General features: G+C 31.2%; 1 protein-coding gene and 1 long non-coding RNA gene across 2 annotated transcripts; both read right to left on the bottom strand.

Annotated features, from left to right (window-relative positions):
- Positions 1-875: 875 nt before the first annotated feature.
- Positions 876-2,021, bottom strand: LOC120069882 (uncharacterized). The gene is made up of 3 exons (XR_005479716.2): positions 1,890-2,021; positions 1,656-1,685; positions 876-1,127 (listed from the first exon to the last, which is right to left on the bottom strand). It is a non-coding gene; the product is annotated as an uncharacterized LOC120069882 (long non-coding RNA).
- Positions 2,022-12,399: 10,378 nt separating this feature from the next.
- On the bottom strand, positions 12,400-12,855 carry LOC150037308 (uncharacterized). Its single transcript, XM_090311957.1, has one exon. The coding sequence runs from the start codon at positions 12,853-12,855 to the stop codon at positions 12,400-12,402; it is 456 nt and encodes a 151-aa protein (XP_090168083.1).
- Between the last annotated feature and the right edge of the window lie 10,969 nt (positions 12,856-23,824).

Genomic DNA, 23,824 nt, shown 5'->3' with positions numbered 1-23,824 from the left:
AATTTCTACGTTTCACTTGATGTCAAAATCCTGATTGTCATGTAACAATAATGGTGAATTTATAATTTAATGGAGATATAACTTACAAAATATGGAGAGTAGAAGGCTTTTGGTTGTAGATAGGAGTTATTGGGGATGAAAAATAACTGATTATTAGAGATGAAGATGAAATTACTTCTTCTAGAATCACAACAATGTATTTATAGGAAAACCTTAGCCCAGGATATTTGGATTAGGATTTTTATAGTCAAATTAGGCTCCTTTTTAAGCCTAATGGGTTGTCCCATGTATTTAACATGTCTAATCATATAGTAAGGTTTGGCCTCAGCCTCTCGTCTTCCCTTGGCCCAGTGGGTCAGATGCATGCCTCATCCATTAAAAAGGGAGGCTTGGCCTAACCGAGACCAAGTAGGTTCATTTGGACTTTTGATTCAAACTCTCCTTTTCCCACATCTGATAGGGCCCTAAGGTGTTGATTTTGGCTTGAACTTCGTCCTTTTCTTGGGTTGAGAACTTACAGACTCACTTAAAATCGATTATACTCTCTGGTTCAAATCTAATCACAATATTACCTATACTTCATGTTTGTTATAACTTTACTTAAATCTCAATTTTAGTCACTCAACTTCACAACTACTATTGTATGGTTATAAACTTAATTTATTATTTGTGTGCTTTATTACATTATTTTACTTTCATAGTAGAGACTAAGTATAAAATATAACAGAACCTCAGAGGTCAAATTAAAAATAAAAGTAAAATTTAGTGCAACAATGAAAAATCATCCATCTAAACACAGATGCAAATATTAATAGAAATCAACCAGTCATAACTGGCCTAAACGACATTAGGAAGGAGGGAAAAAGGAAGATACATTATATAATAGGTTGCTGTGTGGTCTTTTATTTCTCAAGTATTTGTAAGCGGCATTTTGTCAAACACCTTACAGACAAACAACATACACACACAGAACCACTGATACATATATTTCAAATCATAGGCAACATTAATATGTAAATTAGTATGCTTTCCATATTGAAAGCTCTTAACTTTAGCAATTGCATGGATTACAGTTGCAATTGTCTCCACATGAGCATTTGTTGCAGCCGCAACCACCTTCAAAGTTCCTGTTTTTTAAAAATAACTCAAATTTAATCCAAACAATTTAAACCTTCCATTTAAATTTCATTTTACTTAAAATTGTAAATGCATAATGATAATTTTCAAGTATATATATATATGACTTTTTTTTAAATACAATAATTAATAAATATTAGAGGAAAGTGCATAAATCAAATGAACAGTGGTGACTTATTAAAACAAGTAGCTTAATAATTTTTCTTCCTACTTGGTAACTTTTTAGGAGAAGAATAGTTTTAATTAGGTGATTTTAAGTTGATTTAAAATCAAATCAAATGATAATAGTATCTTTTTAATATGTTATTGTCTCACACACCAACATAGAGTGTTCAATTGATATTTTTTTTTAAGAAAAAAAATGAGATAAAATTGATTATTACATAAGAGATATGGGATCATTTGGTATAATTAAATAAGTTTGGGTGGTAATATTTTAATATATATGAATATATATATATATATATATATATAAACAAAAAGAGAATATATATATATATGATGGTGGAAGTTCATACTCTTTCATGGGAGCAACATTATGATTGCATCTGCAAGAAAAAAAATAATGAAAACAAATCAATCACTTTCCTGAATTTATCACAAACATCAAAAAGACAAATTATATAACATAAAATTTTCTCGAGAAAACAAAATCCCAATAAACAAACAAATATATATATTTTTTTTAATAAAAAAAGACAAATATTTTTCTGGAGAAAGAAAGAGAAAATAAGAAAGGAGAAGAGACTAACGAGCAGTTGTTGGGATTGCAATTGCAGGCAGAGCCACAGCCACAGTTTGCCATTTTTCTTTTGAGTAAATAAAATTGAAAAAAACAATTAACAAACTCTAAATTTTCTTTTTAATTTGTTTGGTCGAAAACTCAAAGCTTGCTGATTTCAAAAAACTCGATTTTAAGCGCCATTTATAGTCGCTTGTCCGACGCTATCCACCGTCCACGTGTTACGTTCTTATTCGTTTGTCCAGACGCGTTTAATATCTTTTCTCCAAATTCCACTTATCTTTTTTAAAAAAAAGAAAGAAAAGAAAAGAAAAAGAAAATCTGTGTTTTTGTAGTGTGAGAGTTTTGTTTGATTTTCGTTTCTTACTTTTTTAATTATTTTTCTCTGTTGTTTTCTTTAAAAAAATTAAAACAAATGTCTCCTATACTCCCAAAACTTACCTTATTGTTCTATCATTTTTATAAACATTTCAAAACTATCTTTAGAATAGAAATCTCAAAGAATACTTAACTCAAAGAATTGAGGGGAATTGAGTTGTAAACTCAATTTCTTATTTGTTAGAATGAATTTGTAGACTTCCGACTAAAAAAAATATCAATTTTATGTCATATTGAATGCTTACATTGTGGGCTCAATGAATTCACAACTCTACTCATTACTCTCAAATGCCGAAGAAAAATCGAGACTTTGAACTATGTGGTGATAATCTAAAATGTTGAAGTGATTTAAATTTTATTTTTAGGTCATTATCACACATTTTGTATTTCAATTTTCGTCTTTTTTTTTAAAAAAAAAAAAATTACTCCAAGGGTATTTCTAAAAATATTTGGGAAAGTTGATGGGTAATATTATTACTTTAAAAATACATAGGTATTTTTTAAACAAAAGACAATGTCCAAGGTAGGGGTGTATATAGATTGGATTGGATTGAGGATGTTTTTAAGACACCAAAAATTAAGGTTAGTTGGGTTGGCAACCCATGACCCAAATAAAGTCTCCAATTCAATCCTTAAAATTCGGGTTGGATTGGGTTGGGTTTGATTGCCGAATTATAACTTATTTTTATCTTTTTGATTAAAAATTTATAAATTTATATACAACATATGACTAATAACTAAAATCTCATAAAATTAAAATGCTAAATACCATAATAATTTTAAACAAATTATTAAAAATTCACAAATTATTCAATACATAGTAATCAAATTTTAAAGAGAAATATATATATATATATATATATATATATATATATATATATTTCAATCAACCCACGACCCAATCCAACCAAATAAAAAATAGAAAAAGTTTAACTCAATTCAACTCAACAACAAAACTAATCTAATTTAACCTTTATATTTTAGGTTTGATAGTCAAAATTGTTGGAGTCGCCGGATTATTTGAACACCCTTAATCCAATGACACTTTTTATAATTTAATTTATTTAATTTTAATATATGTATTTTTAATAAATCTTAACATTAATCTATGCATTTAGGTTTGTTTATTGATTTTTTTTCTCTAAACATGTAATCTTTATAACTTTATAAAAGTGTAGAGACATATTTACCTAGTGTCTTTTCTTGTATAAAAAATTATTATTATTATTTAACTAATTTTAAAAAATATTAAAATTTTAAAGTTAATTTTAAGATGTATTAAAAATACTAAAATTAGATAATTTAAAATATTGGAAACAAAATAGAACCAGATATAAAGCGACCAAAAGAGTATAATTTCCATTTTTTTTATGGTTGCGCATTTCTCTTTTATTTTTGAACCGTGAAGCTTTTACATTTCCTAAATCGTTGATTCTAGAACTTTGGTTTTTTATTTTTCGTGTTACAAATTATAATCACGTTTTTTTTTAAAAAAAATTGTTTCTATTTTATTTCGAGTAATTTTGATATATTTTAAGGAAAAATACTTTTTCTCTAAATTTTGAGTCTAATTTTTATTTAGCTTTTATATTTTAAAATGTTATATATTTAGTCATTTAAATTTTGAATTTGGTTTCAATTTTGTCTTTAGGTTTCAAGATGTTACAATTTTATCTTTGACATTTGAATTCTATTTCAATTTGGTTCCAAGATTTCAAGATTTATATTTTAACATCAATATTTCACTCGGTACTCATATTTCGTTTTTATGGATAGTATCTTAATAAATTTAAAAGAATTAAAAGAATTATAATTAATCAAGTTCATGATTTTTCATCACTTTTAAAACTAAATTCATAACTTCGCTCCTGATTGTTTTAAATTAATTAAAAGACATTGACATCAATGATGAAAAATGAGTTTAATGAAAAATTAAAGTTAAAAATGTAAAATTTGGAACATAAGGACCAAATTTAAACAAAACTCAAATCTCAATAGTAAAGTTGCAATATTTTGAAACTTAAGAGCTAAATTAAAACAAAATTCAAAACTTAATGACTAAATGTGTAATATTTGAAATTTAAAAACCAAATAGAAACAAGACCTAAAACTTAGAGACCAAAAACATACTTTTTCCTATATTCTAAAGTTAATTGAATATGGTTATATTTTTATTTGAATGTATTAGATTCATATCATAAATTAGTTACATTCAAACTTTTACCCCCAAACTTTTCAACAAAATTTTCCCATAATATATATTTAACCTATTTGAATCTCATACAAAATTTAAATTTAGTATACTTTTCTTGAACATATTTAATATACATTAGCCAGTTTAATATTTAAAATATCAAATACAATAAATATATTTTTATCTTTTATATTTAATATTAATTTGATCACTTAAAATTAAATATTAATTTGAAATTAAAAAAAAATTCTTTTGACTTAATTAATCATTCATTATTACGAGACTTTATAACTTAAAATCTCAACGTATCAATTTCCTTCTTTTAAAATAATGCAATAATATAATATAACACAATTTCCATTCATCATTGACATAATTGTCAGTTAATTGTGTTTTGTTGATACCTCCCAACTTATAAACATATAATTAAATCATATTTAACATTGTACCTGCTTCATAATCTATATATATATTTTTTCTTTTTGATAATATATAAAAATTTAAAGTATGTTTGTGTTGGCACCTCCTAAACTACATGGTTAAACCATATTTCTTCTAGTTTTCATTTGGCTTTCTCAACTAATTTCTCGTGAAAACGACACCGTTTTGAAGGCAAAATCTTATTTGATGGCGATTGAGTTGGCCGGTTCAAAAACTCCGGCCATAACGATATGGACCATCCTTAAATGGTCAGTCCACCCTTTTAAATTAAACTTTGATGGCAACTAGTTTGGCTGAATATATTATTTCTATAAAACATTTTCTTTTTCTAATTTAGTTTTTAATATTTTAAATTCTAGAAAAAAAAATAGATCAAATCTCTGTTTAATGAAAAATATGCTTGATGAGTTTTCTTTTTTTTTTTTCCATGTATAAAGTTTTATGTCATATTACTTTATTATTTATTAAGGGAAGATTAATTTTGAGTATAACAAAATTGGTGTTTTAATAGAAATTGTTAGATATTTCTAATACAAATTAAAACATTGAAATCAGAATAAAGAAAATATTAAAATATTAAAGGGCAAAATGGAAATCAACTATAATATAGTAGGGTCATCTTAATAGTTAGGCACAATTTTTAATAAAAAGGTGAAAAGAAAATACTTTGTTATTGTAGTTGATTACTCTTCCTCTATAATTGAAAAGATCTTTCAAGTTGCAAAAATTCTATTCTTTTTGAACTCTCAAGAAATGTCTCAATCTCCCTATAGCAAAAGTCCTTTATATCTCACCATTTTTTTGTTTGACCTTTTTTATATACTAATGAATTTTTCCATTAAAAAAAAAATCTTCAACTAATTATATTCAAATATAATAAATCATAAATGTAGATTTATTCTGAGCTAAATATATGTTTTGATCCTTAATGCTTGCGTTTTTCTTTTATAATTTGATCTTTAATCATTCAAGAATTTCAATTTCACTCCTAATATATTAAAAATTTTAAGCCAAGTCCTTATTGTTATAAACTTTAAAAGTTAAAATAAGAGATACACTTTATTAATTGAGCTTATATGTTTTATATTTTAATTAGATGAATATATTATAAAAATTAGTGATGATTTGTATATATATATATATATAACAAATTAAACGTTGGTGTGTTTGAAGTTGAAAAATTCATAAAAATTCACCTGTGTCGATTCTCTTAAAATTAAATGATGGTAAAGGGCATAATTTAATAAAATCAATATATAAGGGAATGAATTGAAAATTTTAATAGATTGGAGGTCAAACTGAAAAAAAAAAAAAAAACCCCACCAAGGACTAAACACGTATATCGAGAGTTCATTGTTATATTTGCATTTTTTTTTTTGGAAAAATATTATTTAAACATCGTATTTCTATTGGTTATTTATAAACAAACAACCCCTTCTATTATAATAAAAATTAGGTCAAATTACAAAAACCTCCTCTAAAATATAATGATAACTATAATTACACCCTCAAACTTTTAATTATAAAACGAGTCTCTTAACTTCTACAAGGGTTAAAATAAATTGGACCCTCAAACTTATAATAATTATAGAAATTCGACATATAAATGATAAAATTGAACACTGACACTTATACAAATGTTGCAATTGATACAATTATGTAAGTTTAAAAGTCCAATTTGACCCAATCTTAACATTTATATAAGTTTAAGTACTCAATTTTTATAATTAAAAGTTTGAGGCTATAATTGTCGCTATCACTATATTTCAAGGATGTTTTTTTTGTAATTTATCATAAAAATTAAGAATAGAAGAAAAAAATGTGAGTTGAATGATGGATCAATGATTTGATGGAGGAAAAAGCATAAGAAAAAGTATGCTAAAGTGAAACATTCCATAGTAATGGAAAATGGGCCCTCAGAATCTCACTTTTCACCACTATGAAAGGCACAAAAATGCCGAATTTTCTTCTTCTCTTCTTTTCCACGTAAATAAATAGGTTTTTTTTTTTAATAATTTAAGAAAAAAGGAATTGGATTCAAATTAGTTATTTATATATGTTTCATTTATATTTATTGAAAAGAAAGTCTGTTAGTTTGATATGTTATATAGTTTGTTTGTTTTTCTTTTTAAATAGGAGTCAAATTTTTTTATCAAAAAAAAAATAGTATAAACTTTATATTAGTTGAATTATGACATATTATATCAATGTGTTTACTCTAACTTTTAAATTTTTAACTATCTTTAAGAAGAAAAGAAGAAAGAAAAAAAAAGAGAAGTATTTACATAAACAACACAATATAATTATATCTTCCAAATGTAGTTAAAAAATACACAAAAAATTAGAAAGTACAATAAAAATCAGATTTAGGTTGTGTATGTATATATAAAAGAAATACTATGGACCCATTTGGATCACAAATATTGTTTCATAGATATAAATATTAAATATGATTTGAATGATTGAGTTTAAAATGTCTATTTGGATATGCAGAATAATTAATATTTGAAAATTAAATATCTATGTTCAATTTACCATTTTCCCATATAGAAGCTAAAAATAAAAATTACTTAATTAAATATAAGAAACCAATTAATATAGTCATCAATTAAGTTTAGCATTAGTTTATTTATTGTTAAATAAATTAATTATTTAATCAATTACAATAAAAATAAGTGAATACTTTTATATTAAACATTTATTAAACATAATTAAATTAATTACTAAAAATAATTAAATTAATATAAATTAATTCACAATTATATAATAATTTATACTAAATAGTTAAGATAATGTAAGATTTTAAAAATTAATTGTGAAGATAGTAGTTGAAATTTATTAAGGGAAAATTGTACGGATGACCCAATTTTAGGTCCAAAATGTCAAATGACCCATTTTTAAAAAATAATATCAATTGACCCTCTACTTACGTCATCACGGGATGAGATTACAAAAATGCCCCTCTAGTCTATAGCACTCAAACTCAACGGTCGTCCCACTCCACTCAGAATTAGGGAAAACAAATTGTTGTATGTGCAAGTGTCGTTCATCTCGCTCTTCAAAACCATCACTGTTGTAATCGAAGTTCTCTACTGTCGTAATCGAAGTTCTCTATGGGTTAGTGAATTTAATTTTTGTCTTCCATGTTGTGTTGCGTCTGTTTAGGTTAGTCTCGTTTGATTGGTCGTCATGTTCATAATTGGTTTCGCGTCTGTCTTTTATTTTGGGTTTCGATGTGTTCTGCATTGGTTGAGGATGAAGAAGATATAGTTAGATGACAAGTTAGTGGACGAGTTTTGCAAGAGCGAGATGGGATAGAGCGATTCGAGCTAAAGCAAGATGTGCTAGAGCGATTCGAGCAAAAGCGAGATGTGCTAGAGCGAGATGAGCGAAAGTGAGATGTGATAGAGCGAGATGAGCGAGAGTGAGATGAACGAGATTAGCGAGAGATAGCAAGAGCTAACGAGATTAGCGAGACTTTTACAGTATATTTTGTTAGTGATTTTTTAGTACGGACCTGTTAACTGATAAATTGAATGTTCATTGAACAATGCAGGAGTAATTTAAGATGTCGAAATCTTTGAAAATTCGTGAAGTTGATAGGTTTCCCGGGCAAGTAACTTGCTTGGCCCATGTTGTCAATGCCAACAAGATTGTAAAGCAGAAGCTCACCAAAAGGCAGTTAGAGATGTTCAAGAGAACAGTTTTTGGTCGATTCCTAGACATTGAACTTGTATTCAACAACCCTCTAATCCACCATATGTTATTAAAGGAAGTGAAGAACTCGGGAATGGACTCAATTAGTTTCTTTGTCAGAGGAAAGGTCGTCACATTTTCGAAGGACGACTTTTTGTTGATCACTAGTTTGTGGCGGTCTCCTACGCGAGTTGGACGGAGTGAGAAGTCCTCACATGAACATTTTACCAAGTACTTTGGTAGTCGGTTGGCCTTAGATGCATTCCACTTGCATTTGCTTAAAGAAGAATATAAAGAATTGGTATTTGAAAATGATGATGATGTAGTGAAGATTACCCTAGTATACTACATAGAGGTTGTAATGATGGGTAAAAACAAGCAAAAGAATGTTGTGGATCGTATCCTATATGACGATGTTGAGGACATATACTACTACAACTCTCTTAATTGGGGTACAATTATTTGGCAGAGGACACTCGACTCCCTGAAGACCGCAATTAAAGACAAGGTTGGTCTATACAAGGAGAAGGTGAGGGGAAATAAAAATTATGTTGTGAAGTACTCGCTCTGTGGATTTCCCAATTATTCCAGGTAGATGTTCCTTAATCTAACTTTATCTTTGGTTTAACATTAACATAGTTATAAATTTGAGTTATTTGGATTTAGATATGGACGTACGAGATCCTTTCGTCAATAGCAGGAAATGTTGCCACTCGAAAGAGCAAGGTAGTGATTCCTCATATATTACGGTGGTCATGCTCCCACTCGGTGTCATTCAAAACACTCGAGAGAGACATTTTTTAGTCTGAAAATGTAAATGTAATCTATGTAGCCACAATATGTTTATTCGGTAGTTAAATGTACACTAACCATCTTACTGGGTTCCTTAATGCAGACAAAAGTCAAAGAGGATCTTGTCATTTCCGAGGCTGAGAAAGAGTTTTGGGACGCCCCAATTGATAGACGGGTCGTAAGACAAGCACACTTCGACACCGAGAGTTCAAGAAGCTCTAATAGTCCAAATAGTGACGGTGGTTCAGAAGGTGGGGAAGGTGAACAGGAGGGTAATTCAGAGGGTGGAGCGAGGGATGAAGAATCTGATGGGGACTAAAACATCCACCAGCCTACTTACACTCCCAGTGAGGATATGTTTCATAATGTGCTGGTGGTTGGTGAGGTACGTCTTGAGATTGAGGAGTGTTCTGTCCCGGAGGATTCAGGCTGTAGGGAGGGAGCCAATGTTGAACCTGATGTATATGCCTACCTGCTGAGCATTGACAGCTCAATATCGAGCTTGGATGCTCGTGTATCGAACCTAGAGATGGACGTGAGAGACATGAAAGCACAATTGTCAACTATTTTTTCTTTATTACAGTCGATGAAAGGTTCCACGATGCCAATGAGGTCTCCCACTCCACAGACGGGTCAGAATGCCACTATGTCCCCTATCCTGACTATATGTAGGTCACTTACCCCACCTGTACGTAGGTCACCTAATCCACCTGTACGTAGGTCACCTACCCCACCTCCACCTCCACTTAGGTCACCTACACCACCTCCACTTAAGTCACCTACCCCATCTCCACCTAAGTCACCTACCGTACCTCCACTGATCCTACCTCCACCTTTATCTGTACAGCTCGATATCACGACCTCCTCTAACATCTTACATCTCAATTCACAGGTATGATCATTATGTGATTCGAAGATTTCTTTCTTCATATTTGTTATTCAACATGTTCAACATTTTGTTATAATAGGTTATGGTCGAGAGTAGAAAAACAATACGTAAGAGAAAGGTCGTTGATAAGTACACACCTCCCATTGAACCAAAGAAGAAAATAACAAAAGAGAAGGAAGTTAAGGTTCAATTTCCTTTGGATCGTTCAAATATTAAGTACCCTCTCCCTGGGGTACCTACGATGCAGTTTAAAGCAACGATCCAATACTCCTTGGAGCATGAGGTTTCAGCGGCTATATTCAAGGAAATGGTGAACTGAACTGCCGATGAGAATACGGACAATGAGGTTTGAGAAAATGCAGTTCAGCCATTATCTAAAACCTTTTTCTAGGAGTTGACTGAACCAAGTTCATGGGTTGAGTGTGACGTAAGTTTACGACCCTTGTCCTTTTTACCAAGTACATACAGTTATAAACCCTCTCCTAACGTATATCTTGTTTTAGATGCAGACCCTAAATATCATTTTTGAGTTCATGAAAGAAAAATTCTATAGGCGACCAGACGTGTATGGCTCGCTTCACCATTCTACCAATTGGAATAACGGTAACCATTTACTACACTTTTGAATAGAAATACGTTGGTTGACTATTATGTGTTTTAATGTTCTTTTCGTTGTGTAGAGTCATCTAAATTCTCGAGATGGGGTCAACAAAAATATCAAGAACAAGTCGACCTTGGATGCAGCCGTAGCATGGGGGATGAGACGTTACCGGATTATGTCATGGGTAAATTTGATGTCAAGTGGTCAGATGTGGACTTCGTATACACGGCAACAAACATTGATTAGCATTGGATGTTGATAGCATTGGATCTGAATAGAGGCCAATTTTTCGTATTTGATTCACTGCCTTCCATGACATCGAAGAAGAAGCTGGAGTCTTTCTTTGAACTGTTGACTTACACCCTACCTTCGATTTTTCACTACTGTGACCTGAAACGTTCGAAGCCGGACATCAAAACGTCTCATTGGAAGATAGCCTGACCTACCTCTACGAATACACAGCACGGATCGTTAGATTATGGAATTTTTGTTGTAAAATTCTTAGAACATTTAGTGACTGGTAGTGACCCATCTGTAATAACTCAGGATAAGATGACTGACTATAGGATGCAATTGGCATGTCAATTGTGAACGAACACTCCATATTATTGACGTACATGTATATTATGTATATTATTGATGTAATTTAGCTTTTACTAACATGTTATTTAAATTGTTAGTTTGGAACTACCATGAATACAGAAGATTCATTCATGAATAGCGAACAAGTTAAATAAACTTAGATAAGTGAGACATCTGAAGGGATTCATTAAGCCAACAAGTTAAATTAAATTATAAGTAATCAGAATTTAATTTAATTTTAATTTTAATTAATTTAATCCCTTGATTAAATTAATTTAAATTAAACTTATAAAAGGGATTAAATTGTTAGTGTAGAACTACCATGAATATAGAAGAAGATTCATTCATGAATAGCAAACAAGTTAAATTAAACTTAGATAAGTGAGACATCTGAAGGGATTCATTAATTATACTTATAAAAGGGATTCATTGCCAACAAGTTAAATTAAAAGCGAGATGAGCGAGAGCGAGATGTGCGAGAGCGAGAAGTTTTTAGAATGGTTCAAGAATAGCAAACTCTAGTAATCAAACTTATAAAGCGAGATATCTGAAGAGATTCATGAATAGACAAACTTTAGTAATCAAACTCATAAGCGAGACATTAGAAGTTCCAGAATGACAAGTGGCACATAAAAAATTACAATTTTGAGGATTAAAGTGGCACATAGAATATTACAGTTACATAGACAAGTGGCGTTTAGACAATTACAAAGACAAGTGGAACATAGACAATTACAATCAATCGACATTTGAATCATTTGTATTAGAGTCAATCGTAGCGGTTCATTGCAGTTTTGCCGATTATGCTCATAGTTCCCACATCTACCACATTTTATTTGTCTGCGTTATTCTCCTCTTGATGGTATTCTTTGTACTCTTTACCGCCCAACCTGTACCACTCTTCTAGAAGGTACAATATGCTTTTCCACATATCCCGGAGGTCTCTTCTATTCAGATATGTGACCGAGTGGATTTACAGGCTCTGCATAAGCAGCCATGAGGGAGTCAACGCTATAGAATGGACTGCATAAACCATGGACAAGGATGTTTCTTTCTCGCACAGCCACAATCGCATGCGAACATGGGATACCGAGTGAGTCAAATTCCTTGCATGTGCATTCCTTCATATGGAGGTTCACAATACCGTCCAATCGATTGTCCCGCACATGGATCCTATAACAATCAATCGACTTAACTCGATATCGTCTGCCTTTGTCACACTCAGTTGCTAATCGGTTTTTACAGTAGTCCGAGTGTGACGTTGTTCGAGATGCCCAATAATTTCTTCGTTCATAAAACCATGACTGGATGAGGCCTCGAACATGTTCCAACAAGCACATTATGGGCAGTTGTCGATATTCTTTGGTCAATGAATTGAAACACTCTGCACTATTGGACGCCATGTTATCGTATCTTCATTCTGTTTGGTAAACACACACCCACCTTTCAAGACCAATATCCTCCAAATATCTCGATACTGCACCATTTCAAAGAGTACGTAGTTGGTCTCAGTGTGCTTGGAACTCTGACATGTGAAATGCCCTGGCTGCATCCTTGAACATCCCAACAATCGTGTTGTCCTTAAAGTTCGAAAGAATATTATTTTCTAGGTGGTAGGTGCACAATCCATGAAATGTTGTGGGAAAAACTGCACGAATGGCATTGCCAATAGATACCGCTTGATCGGACACAAACACCAAGTTAGAGGGTACTCCAATGACACACTTCAAGTTCGACATAAACCACTTCCAAGCTCGATCAGTTTCATTGTCCACTATGGCATATGCTAGTGAGTAAACTTGGTTGTTGCCATCCATGGAGATGCCGACCAACATGGTCCCTTTGTATTTTCCTTTCAAATGCGATCAATCAACAATTATCACCAGCTGACAACTTGAAAAACCTCTAATATAAGGTCCTAATGACATAAACATGTACTTGAAATGGATCATTTTCAAGTTCGATTTCAAACCTTGTACCTGGATTCTCCATCTTTAACGCTTCACCATATACATGTAGAACAACATAAGACTCTTCTGGAGTACCCCTGGCGAGAGCATAAATGGTTTCCCTTGCACGGCATGCCTTATCGTAACTTATGTTTACGCCGTACTCTCTCCTCATATCCTCGACAATTTGACGAGGTTTATAAACACGTCCTATGCCTGTAAACTTGTCTTTGATTAGTTCACCAACTATTGCAGTCGTTGCTTATCTATGATCATGATTTAAAATTCCAATAGAACATGTGTGTGACCGCATATACTTCGTGATCTTAAATATGTCACACCCTGGAATTTTAACCGCACGAAGGCTCTACTTACAAATCCTTTATACATTTAACAGTGAACAAAGACTTAGTTGACTTCCTTACCTTATATTCAAAATTATTGTTTACGCACAGAATAGACAATCTCATTTTTAAATCACTCTTACTCAAAAAAATTTGACCAACTTCAACATCTGTCTTGGATGAAGAGGTGTCAGGCATAATCAATTCCCCTCTACTACATGAAGACATGGAATTCAATCCTCCTGATCTCTCAGTAACAGCCACTATAGGTCTATGCATCTCTGAAGGACCATGGTCCATAGAATTTAATCCTTCTGATCTCTCATTATCAACCATAAACGGATCACGCTCTTCTGAAGGACCATAATCCATAAAATTCAAGCCTGTTGATCTCTCATTACCAGGCACATATCTATTACATTGAGTTTCTCTTTCCAAGTCTACTGCATGAATGTTGTCATTGTCTATTGATAATATTGATGGTTGAGTGTTCATAGACAATGGGATATCACCCTCTTCTCGATTAAGCTCATATGATGCCTCGTATTGTCTGTCTACACCTATATGATCATCATTTATATTCACATTTTCTTCGTGGTATGATTTTAGTGTTCCATATATCTGAATTGTAGAAAGATCGTCCCGACAAAGAACGAAGTCAACATCACCATCATTTCGTATGTAGTGTGGAGGGGCTTTAAAGTCAAGCTTATATTTAACTCTCATAACAACATCAAACTCCGAGTAACTTACATTTGCAATCCTGTAAATATGAGCTTTAAGTTCTTCATACTTCAAGGTAATAGGCATAACGATTCCTGTTAGCTCGCCTCCAATATACAAATTTTGGTTCTCATCCCAATGACCTCCGTATCGAATTAGTATACACTTTCGTGTCATCCTACAAAGCAAGAGAACATTTTTTTATTAAGCAGATAGTAATACACATGGATCTCTCTCGCTGTTGCTCCCACGCCTCTCGCTCTCGTACTTCTCGTTGTTACTCAAGCCCACTCTCTTGTTGTCGCTCAAGCCCACTCTCTCACTGTCGCTCAAGCTCACTCTCTCGCTGGCGCTCAATGTCGCTCTCTCCACCTTTCTCTTTATCCCTCTTTCTCACACCCTTTTCGTTATGTTATTTTACAATGTCTATACATACCTGTTTTGAGACCACGTTTCTACAAACACCAATGAGACCAAGTTCAAGAAAAGTCTGTTCCGTTCTGAAACCCCGTTCTGAAAACTCCGTTTGGTTAAAAAAAAAAAAATCCACTCTGGAAAACCTCGTTCAATAAATCTCTATTCAACAAAATGACAGTTCAAATGAAGTTTAGATTATAAAGAATACACCATTTTTGTGTTAACGATTTTAAGTTGTAGACATATTTCGTGAAAATTGTCAAATCAATCGTACAATGACAAACAATCACATCATGATGGAAGATGAACAGACAGCGAGAGCGAGAGGGTTATCAGAGGCAGTTTTTGTAATCTCATCTCGTGATGACGTAAGCAGAGGGTCAATTGACATTATTTTTTAAAAATGGGTCATTTGACATTTTGGACTCTAAAATTGGGTCATCCGTACAATTTTTCCATTAAGCCTAAATAATATATTTATATTTCATAATCAATTAAAACTTATAGTAATAAATAATTTATATTAACTTATTAATTAATTAGACCATATTTTAAGTGTTCATCTCCAACATATAAAAATTTCACCATTATGTAGGATATTAAAAAATTCATGTCATATGGATTTTAAAGTTATTGAATAATAATATCATAAATTTTTAAAAGTGAAATTATGTGAAACAAACAAGTGACACTACAAAAAAATTGTGATACTATGACATTTAAAACTGTCATATGTAGAATTCATGACAATTATTTTCGTCATGGTATCCCCTGACCCCTGTAGAGGTTTGATGTTCAATGACAGTTTTCGAAAAATGTCATAATTGAGCTTTAAATGACAACAAATACATTGTCATCAATTGACTCAAAATTGGCTAATTTATGTAGGATTTTAGGTAATGATCACAGTTATAAAATGTCAAAAAGGAATATATAGTGATATTTTTTCTTGTCAAGAATAAATGGATCGTGATAATTTTCAGTGTCATTAAAACATGAATCATCAGGACGAATTTTGTATGTCAAAAAATATTATATCATGATATATTTTAACTATCATGAAATTTAACATTTTTTCACTTTTGTAATGTCATTAAGATGCACTTTTTTATAGTTGTTATTTCTGTGAACCCCATCATTATATATAAGATTTCCACAACGAATTAATGCTTTTCAACCTCAAGAATACAAATATAAAATACTTTCATATACACAGAAAATAAGCATAAAGTTGATAATATTTTTACATAAAAGATCAACTAAATAACCATTAATAAAGGTTTTACAATAAGCCACATCAGGTTACATTTCAATCAAAATTTACCTACTAACCCTATAAAAAATCATATAAATATATCAATGCTCCATAGTTTTTTTTTTTCCCTCCAACAAGTTCTTACAAAACCTGTTAAGAAAATAAAAATCATTTCAGAGTTCAACTCTACCCATCAGTATTGACAATAATAACAATATAAAAAGATATTACCTTTCCAATGTTAATAATTTTTCCGACACATTGATCTTGCCCAAAACATGGAGTTCATAAACTATATCCTATGAACACCCATAATCAAATTGGGTAAATGCTTTAATTATACAACATTGATATAATAACCTATACTCGCAATTCATCCATGTCAACAATCATAACAATATTCAACAAAATTCTCTAAAACGATAGTCAACACGTAATACCCGACAACAAATAACATCCTTCTTTTTCTCATTATTTTCTGGGGGGGGGGGATATACAAATGGAAAATGTAAAAATAGCCATGTACCTATTAAGCACTAATAAATTATCGAAAAATGACAAAAGAGATCCAGTCAACCTATACATTTCTTTGGATAATCATCACAAATTCTTCCTAGGATAAAAAGTTAATACTCAAATTAGTATACATATATAGCAATATAAGTGTTCTTATATATATCATTCGAGCACTAAACTCACCACTTTGTTGGTCTTAATTCTCCCTACTGTGTGAATGTACATGTATTTCTTCTCCAAAAAATCATTTACAACAAAATTCAGTCCAAAAGCAACAAAAGATACCAAGTACCACATATCATGCAAAAAATCTGTGCGATCCTACAAACTCAGCTCATTCAGATCACACACAGTTAATGTCATCTTGTGTATAAGTAGATGGTGCACCTTTCATTTGTATACAAGAAAGTGGATTTTAACTTATGGCACTAAATTTTTAGTTCAAATTGTTTGAAGTTCTACGGTGCATATAATGTCTACAATTGAAGTGTTCTTGGACAATATCATATCATGCATAAACCACATGACATAATAGCCGCATTCAACCATGCCCAATTGTTTAGTCCATTGTGCATAGAACATAATAAATATAGATATGGTAAATAAGGTTTCTATGAACTAACTTATCACTTACTTGCATTGCAATTTCACTACCTTGACGACCTTCCAACTTGGCTTCTTCTTTTTTGAGATGTTGAAGGACCTATGGATGCATATATGGAAAGAAAAAGATTTTAACTATATTGACATAAAATAGTTAGTCATTATACGCTAAATGGTGTAGTAAGTATCACATATATTCCAACTACTTCCATAGCATCTTCATGGATACAATTTTTCAGAGAGTCCATCCAGAATATAACACCTTTTGTGTAACCAACAACTACCAAACTCCAGTGATTGTTATATGTTTAACTCAACATAGAAATTATTAGACTAATGATACTAAACTATGTATGCCCAATTTCTACACAATATACCCCGAATTATAAGGAAACATGAGAAGTTGGACATGCATCTATTTTTTGGTAACTCAATCCTAAGGCACATAACGTTTTTTTTTTGCTTCGTACATGGAAGTTGGAATTTCATTGTTTTCAGGTAAGAGATCATTAATTATGGAAAACAATTCTGACAAGCTAGAATTACTCCTTCCAAACCTAACCTTTAAGTTGTACAATCTTACAAGGGTCAATAACCTTATGAATTTTTTATATCTACGGTATAAAGGCTTCTTAACATCATCAAACATAGTGTCAAACCTATTAGGTACATCACAAAATTGTTCACGAGCATATTGCGCAAATTCAAATACATTAAATAAATCACCATTTTCTTCATAATTTTCAGTCACATTATTCTCTAATCCTTTGTTAACATTCTTTGTGGTCAAATATTCTTCATGTCAAAACCATACCTTATAACTTTGATTGATTCCATTAGCATACAAGTGATACCTAATTATCGTGACATCATTGGATACACAATTCCAACATTTCAAACATAGACATCTAATTGTATTGGAACCATTTCTATGGTGTAAACCAAGTTCAATGAACTTTTCTACTCCTAACTCATATTCGCTAGATATCCTATTTTCCACCATCCATGATTTGTCCATTGTATTAAAAATAGAAAACTTAGTTCTTTGTAATTAGCCCCTAAACAAGGAAAAAACTGTACGAAATGTTATTTGTCAATCTGATATGAGAAGGAAGTATATTCTCCAACTTTCACAAATTAAACTTAAAATAAATAACAATCAACTTACACTTACCTATTAAAATGGAAACTAAAGCAACCCAAATATATATATAACCATGGTGGAAGATTGAATCATGAAAAACATATATTTCAAAACAACCTAAATATGCATAAACCATACACTATTGAACAACAGGCATACATGTATATAAACCAGAAATATCGAACTTTTATACAAATCTAATTAAGTCAACTTTTATACAAATCTAATTAAGTCAAATGGCAAGAACTAAAATCTAAAAACAAAGGTTTAAAATAATTTGAAAATAATTACTTCACTACAACTGTTTGGTTCCGAAAGTGGCAACTCTGGTGTTGACGCCGATTATTTGACTATGACCATCGCAAATCTGGTGGTGAATGACATTGAGTATCACAAAGGACGACAACGAGTATTAACGGAGACTATCGATGGAGAACGACAAGCGAAACGAAGAAATGCCGAAGCATTTGCGAGGCTGACTGATTCGATTCATCGAAAAACGTCCAATATAGAAATAGAGAAACAAATAAACACCAAGGATGTGCAACGAGGGTAGGGGAAATGTCCAATATGGATATGGAAATAGGAAAACGAAGAAACACCAGGGCTGACTATTTGGCTTCGCAATTCAACTAGCCGACGAGTGTAGGGGAAAAGTGTACTTCGAATTCTTGGAAATAATGTTAAGTTAGGGTTTTAATATATTTTTAATAAAAAAATTAATTATTAATTATATTTAATGAAAATTAATAAATGTCATTAATTGATGACATTTTAAAACGGTAAAAAATGATAAGAAATTCGAAAACTTTCACTTTTTTCTCGCAAAAAATGCAAATTTTCACTTTTATGACACTTTTTCTTCCCCTCTCAAATTTATTGTACAAATATATCATAATAGGTCATATTTCTTTACTGTGAAAAAGCAAACACGAAACAAACTAACCCTAAATATTAGCTTTCAGAAAACTAATATTTATTATGTTATACTGTTTTTTTTAATTCAAGTGTTTAGATGATCTTGAAATAGACTATAGAAATTGTTACACTTATTTAAGTTTAAAATTTAGGCCTATTTAGTAATTTTTTTTTTTTTAAAAAAAAAATTAAGCATATTTTCTCCAATTTCTTATAATAATTGAATTTTTAGCTAAATTTCAAAAGAAAAAATAACTTGGCTTAGTTTTTTAAACCATTAATAAGAAGTAGATAACAAAAAAAACAAATTGGAGGTGGAAGTATTGCCTATAAGCTTAATTTTTTTTTAAAAAAAAAAAAAAAAAATTACTAAATGGGACCTTAATCTTTACTCATTTTATTTTTTTAGATTATTTAGTTGAACAATTGTAATATGGAGTATCAAATTATACAACTTTAGATTGGTAGTTAGTATTTTTATCTATTGAATTATGTTTGATTTGACTTATATTTTCAAAAATAGTTTATTTTTTGCACAATGTTTTTTAGTTAACTTTTGAATGAGAACTGACATGAAGGATGATAGGTTGATCTAGTCACTTTTGAGGATTTAATTTGATATGGAATAAAAGAATAGATAATTTTTGGAATTAGATTACTATTTGTATTTTTCTTTTGATTGAAAAATTAGATTATTCTTTTCAAAAGAGTAATATAAAAATAATGAGAATTCGAAGAAGGTCCCAAATCAAATGAATTAGATGGGTCGATATTTTGGTGGGTGGACAATGAAAGTCGTCCACTTATGGTGGATGTGGGCCATAGCGCCCATATCGACCATTGACTTTAACAGTTCCACACAAAGTTGTCCAAAGTTTTCTTTTTTTAATAAATTTAAAATTTTAATATAATATATATTTTAAGTTTATTTGAAACAAATAACTCATATGTTAAAATATAGGACATAATCAATCTAACTCGGTAACAAAGTTGGATGTGTCTCTTTCTTAAGTTTGTATTGTTAGCAATATTTGTTTAAATTGTATCATAATGTTTATAGTTGGTATCAGACGAAATGTCTTAACACTCGTGATCTCTGGTAGGCTATTGTTACACTTAAGATGCAATTCTTGCAGATCTTATGGTCTTCTTATTAGGAAGATTTTGGCATTCTTTCTTTGAAATTGTCATTTTCTGTGGGAGTCAGAATTGTTTTTAGGGTTTTCTTTTTCCTTTCATTGCATATTTAAGAGTTGTGATATTGTTTGCTAGGGTTGACAATTTCATAACAATATCATGAGACTGATTGATGATTATTGGCTGTCATGCGGAAGCTCTTTAGAAATTGTATTATTGTGCCCTTCAAGAAGAAGATTGTGTTTGTTAACTAAATGTTCTCATGCAAAGAATATTGTTCAAGTTCATATTGTAGTTGAAAGTGATTCTCTAACTTAGGGGAGCCTAAGTTAACAGAGTGAAGTGATCTTCGCTTGAAGCAAGAAAGATAACCAATACATTGAGAAGGAGCTCTCACTTAGAGGGAGCATATGGTGTTACCACTATTGTACCAGTTCACAGTTAAGGGGAGCCTAAATATTAGTTTGAAGAGTCGAGATAGACGTGTGTCACTGTTATTGCATGTCTAAACATATAGGTACAATGTTGTAATCACTTTACTAGATTTATCTTTCTTGAGCATCTTGCCTCCAGACGTAGGTGGTGCTCATTGAATTGGTTTAACAATTATTGCATTCTTTCTATCTTCTTTATTCTATATTACTTTGTGTTGTCTTACTGAGTGCTACAGATCGTTTTTATCATCTAGTCTCCAGTGTTGTTGTTATCTTCTTCTTCTTCTTCTTCTTTTTTTCAATTACAACTAGATAACAACTTCGAAGGAAAATTAGAACACTAATAAAATAAAGTTTTAAGAAACCTATATAGGTAAGAGAATGAGTTGTCCTATTTCAATCTCGCTTCATAAGTTCACATGGCCTCTTTATTAATAAGTTCTTATTTATTATTCAACTAAAATTAAAGTTTTATCCTCAACTATGAGAATGAATATTGTAAATATCCAAATATTAAAACGTACGATAAAAATATAATGTTAACATGAACATAGCTTAATTAGTATAAAATGTATACTCTTGATCAAGTGTTTGAATTTCTCACCTAACATATCGTTGAACTAAAAAAAACATAAAAATAAATCTTATTTTATTTTAAAATAATTTCTCTTTTATGGGTCGTTTTCATATATAGTAAAATGACCAACTTATTGATTTTGATTAGCTCACACAACCTCAGTCTAATTGTAACTGGTGTTCGTAGTTTTTCTTTTTCTTTTTTTTTTCTTTTTTTTTTTTTTTTAGTCGCATCTATAGATTGGTGTTGGGATAACCACTGTTCACTAGGCCCAAATACTCAAAATCAACGTTGGAAAGATGAAGAAAAGACTGAGAAATATTCTGCCAATCCTTGATACTCGAAACTCGATGCTCGACGAGAATTCCCTTTTTTGTTTGACAAGTCTCTGTTAAATTCTCGATAGAACTCGATGACAACTAAACTAATACTCGATCTTACTCGATGATTCTTGAACGATACTCGGTGCAACTTAGATTCTTGAACGATACGCAGCTCGATAGCGAAGATCGATGCACAATTGAACTTGATACTAAGATTATTTGATGCGATTTGAATGATGAATGAATGGTGCGCGATTTGTAGGAAAGAAAGACAACTGTATGAACAAGAAAGATAAGGCAAGAAGATGAGACACAGTGTTTACATGGTTTGGCAAGATTACCTACGTCTACGGGAAGATCTGAGTTATTTACTGATGAAGATTGCGTACAGTTTTTGTTGTTTACAAAAAACTAGGAAAAATGATGATAACTCTCTGTTTTGTTTTAAGGATCAGAGGTATTTATAGAGTATACCAGCTGACCGTTTACAAAGTTAGTTATAAACAAACAAAAAGCTGAGGTATTTGAGTCAAATCTTCTTCACATTCTCCACCTTGACTCCAATGCCTTGCAATCTTCTAATCTTCCTGATTTTGACCCTTCTGTCTACCCTGTGTCTGGAAGCTCGAAACCAACTTGTTTTAAACATTTAAATAATTTAAGCTTTGAAACAGGTTTTGTTAACATGTCAGCTGCATTGTCTAAAGTATGAACCTTTAAAATTTCTATCTCCCCTATCTCAATTTTATCTCTGATGAAATGATACTTGATATCAATGTGCTTAGTTCTAGTGTGGTATTTGTATTTCGAGATAAATGAATAGCACTTTGGTTGTCACAGTAGAGTTTCACTACTGTTTGATCTATTCCAAAGTCTTTTAGTAATCCCTTCAGCCACAATATCTTCTTGATTGCTTCTATTAAAGCCATATATTCAACTTCTGTTGTAGATAAGGCTACTATAGGCTATAGTGTTACTTTCCAGCTGATTAGATTAGAACCATAAAAGAAAAGGTAACCTGTTAAGGACCTTCTTTTGTCCAAATCACCAACATAGTCAGCATCCACATATTCATAAAGTTCTAAGTTTGGTTCAACTGACCTTTGGTAGACTAACCTTGAGTTTTTAAACCAAACCAAGTACCTTAGGATCCATTTATTAGCCTCCCAATGTCCTTACCAGGATTAGACATATATCTACTAACTAAGCTAGCCGAATAAGAGAGTTCAGATCTAGTAGAAATCATTAAATACATTAGGCTTCCGACTGCTTGACTATAGGGTATGACAACCATCTATTTCTGATGTTCTTGGTCATATCTTTAGGAGAGCTAGCTGAGGAAAGTTTAAAGTGCTGAACAATAGGTAAGCTCACAGGTTTTGCATCATTTATGTTGAACCTTTTAAGGATCTTCTCACAGTAATTGGACTGATTGATGCTTATGATAGACTCCTCTTTATTCCTTTGGATCTCTATTCCTAGGACCTTGGTTGTTTCTCCCAAGTCCTTCATATCAAACTCCCTTTTTAAGAGATTTTTAACATGGTTAGATATCCTTTGGACCTACCTGCCAACAATATATCATCTACATATATTATTAGTAAGCCTTGTCCTTGTAAGAACCTGTATTTACATAAACACATATGTCAAATGAACTTCTTTTGAATCCAATGCTAGAAATATAATCATTGAATCTCTTATACCAGCACTTAGGGGATTGTTTTAACCCATATATAGACTTATTGAGTAAGCAATAAAGATTTTATTTTCCTTTTACTTCAAATCCTTTAGGTTGTGTCATATAGATTGTTTCCTCTAGATGTCCATGAAGAAAAGCAGTTTTGACATCTGGTTGATACAATTCTAAATTATTTTAAGCAACTAAGGATAAAAGAAGTCTTATGGAAGTCTGTTTGACAACTGGAGAGAAAATCTTAGAATAGTCTATTCCTTTCTATTGAGTGAACCCCTTTACAACTAATCTAGGTTTATACCTAGGCTTTTGATCACATGATACTCATTCCTTAGGTTT

The sequence above is a fragment of the Benincasa hispida genome, chromosome 3 (genome assembly GCF_027475165.1).
Source record: "Benincasa hispida cultivar pf3 chromosome 3, pf3_genome.v1.1, whole genome shotgun sequence".
NCBI classification, from domain to species: Eukaryota; Viridiplantae; Streptophyta; class Magnoliopsida; order Cucurbitales; family Cucurbitaceae; genus Benincasa; species Benincasa hispida.
Note: the sequence above shows the minus strand (reverse complement) of the source record. Positions and strands in the feature narration are given on the sequence as shown.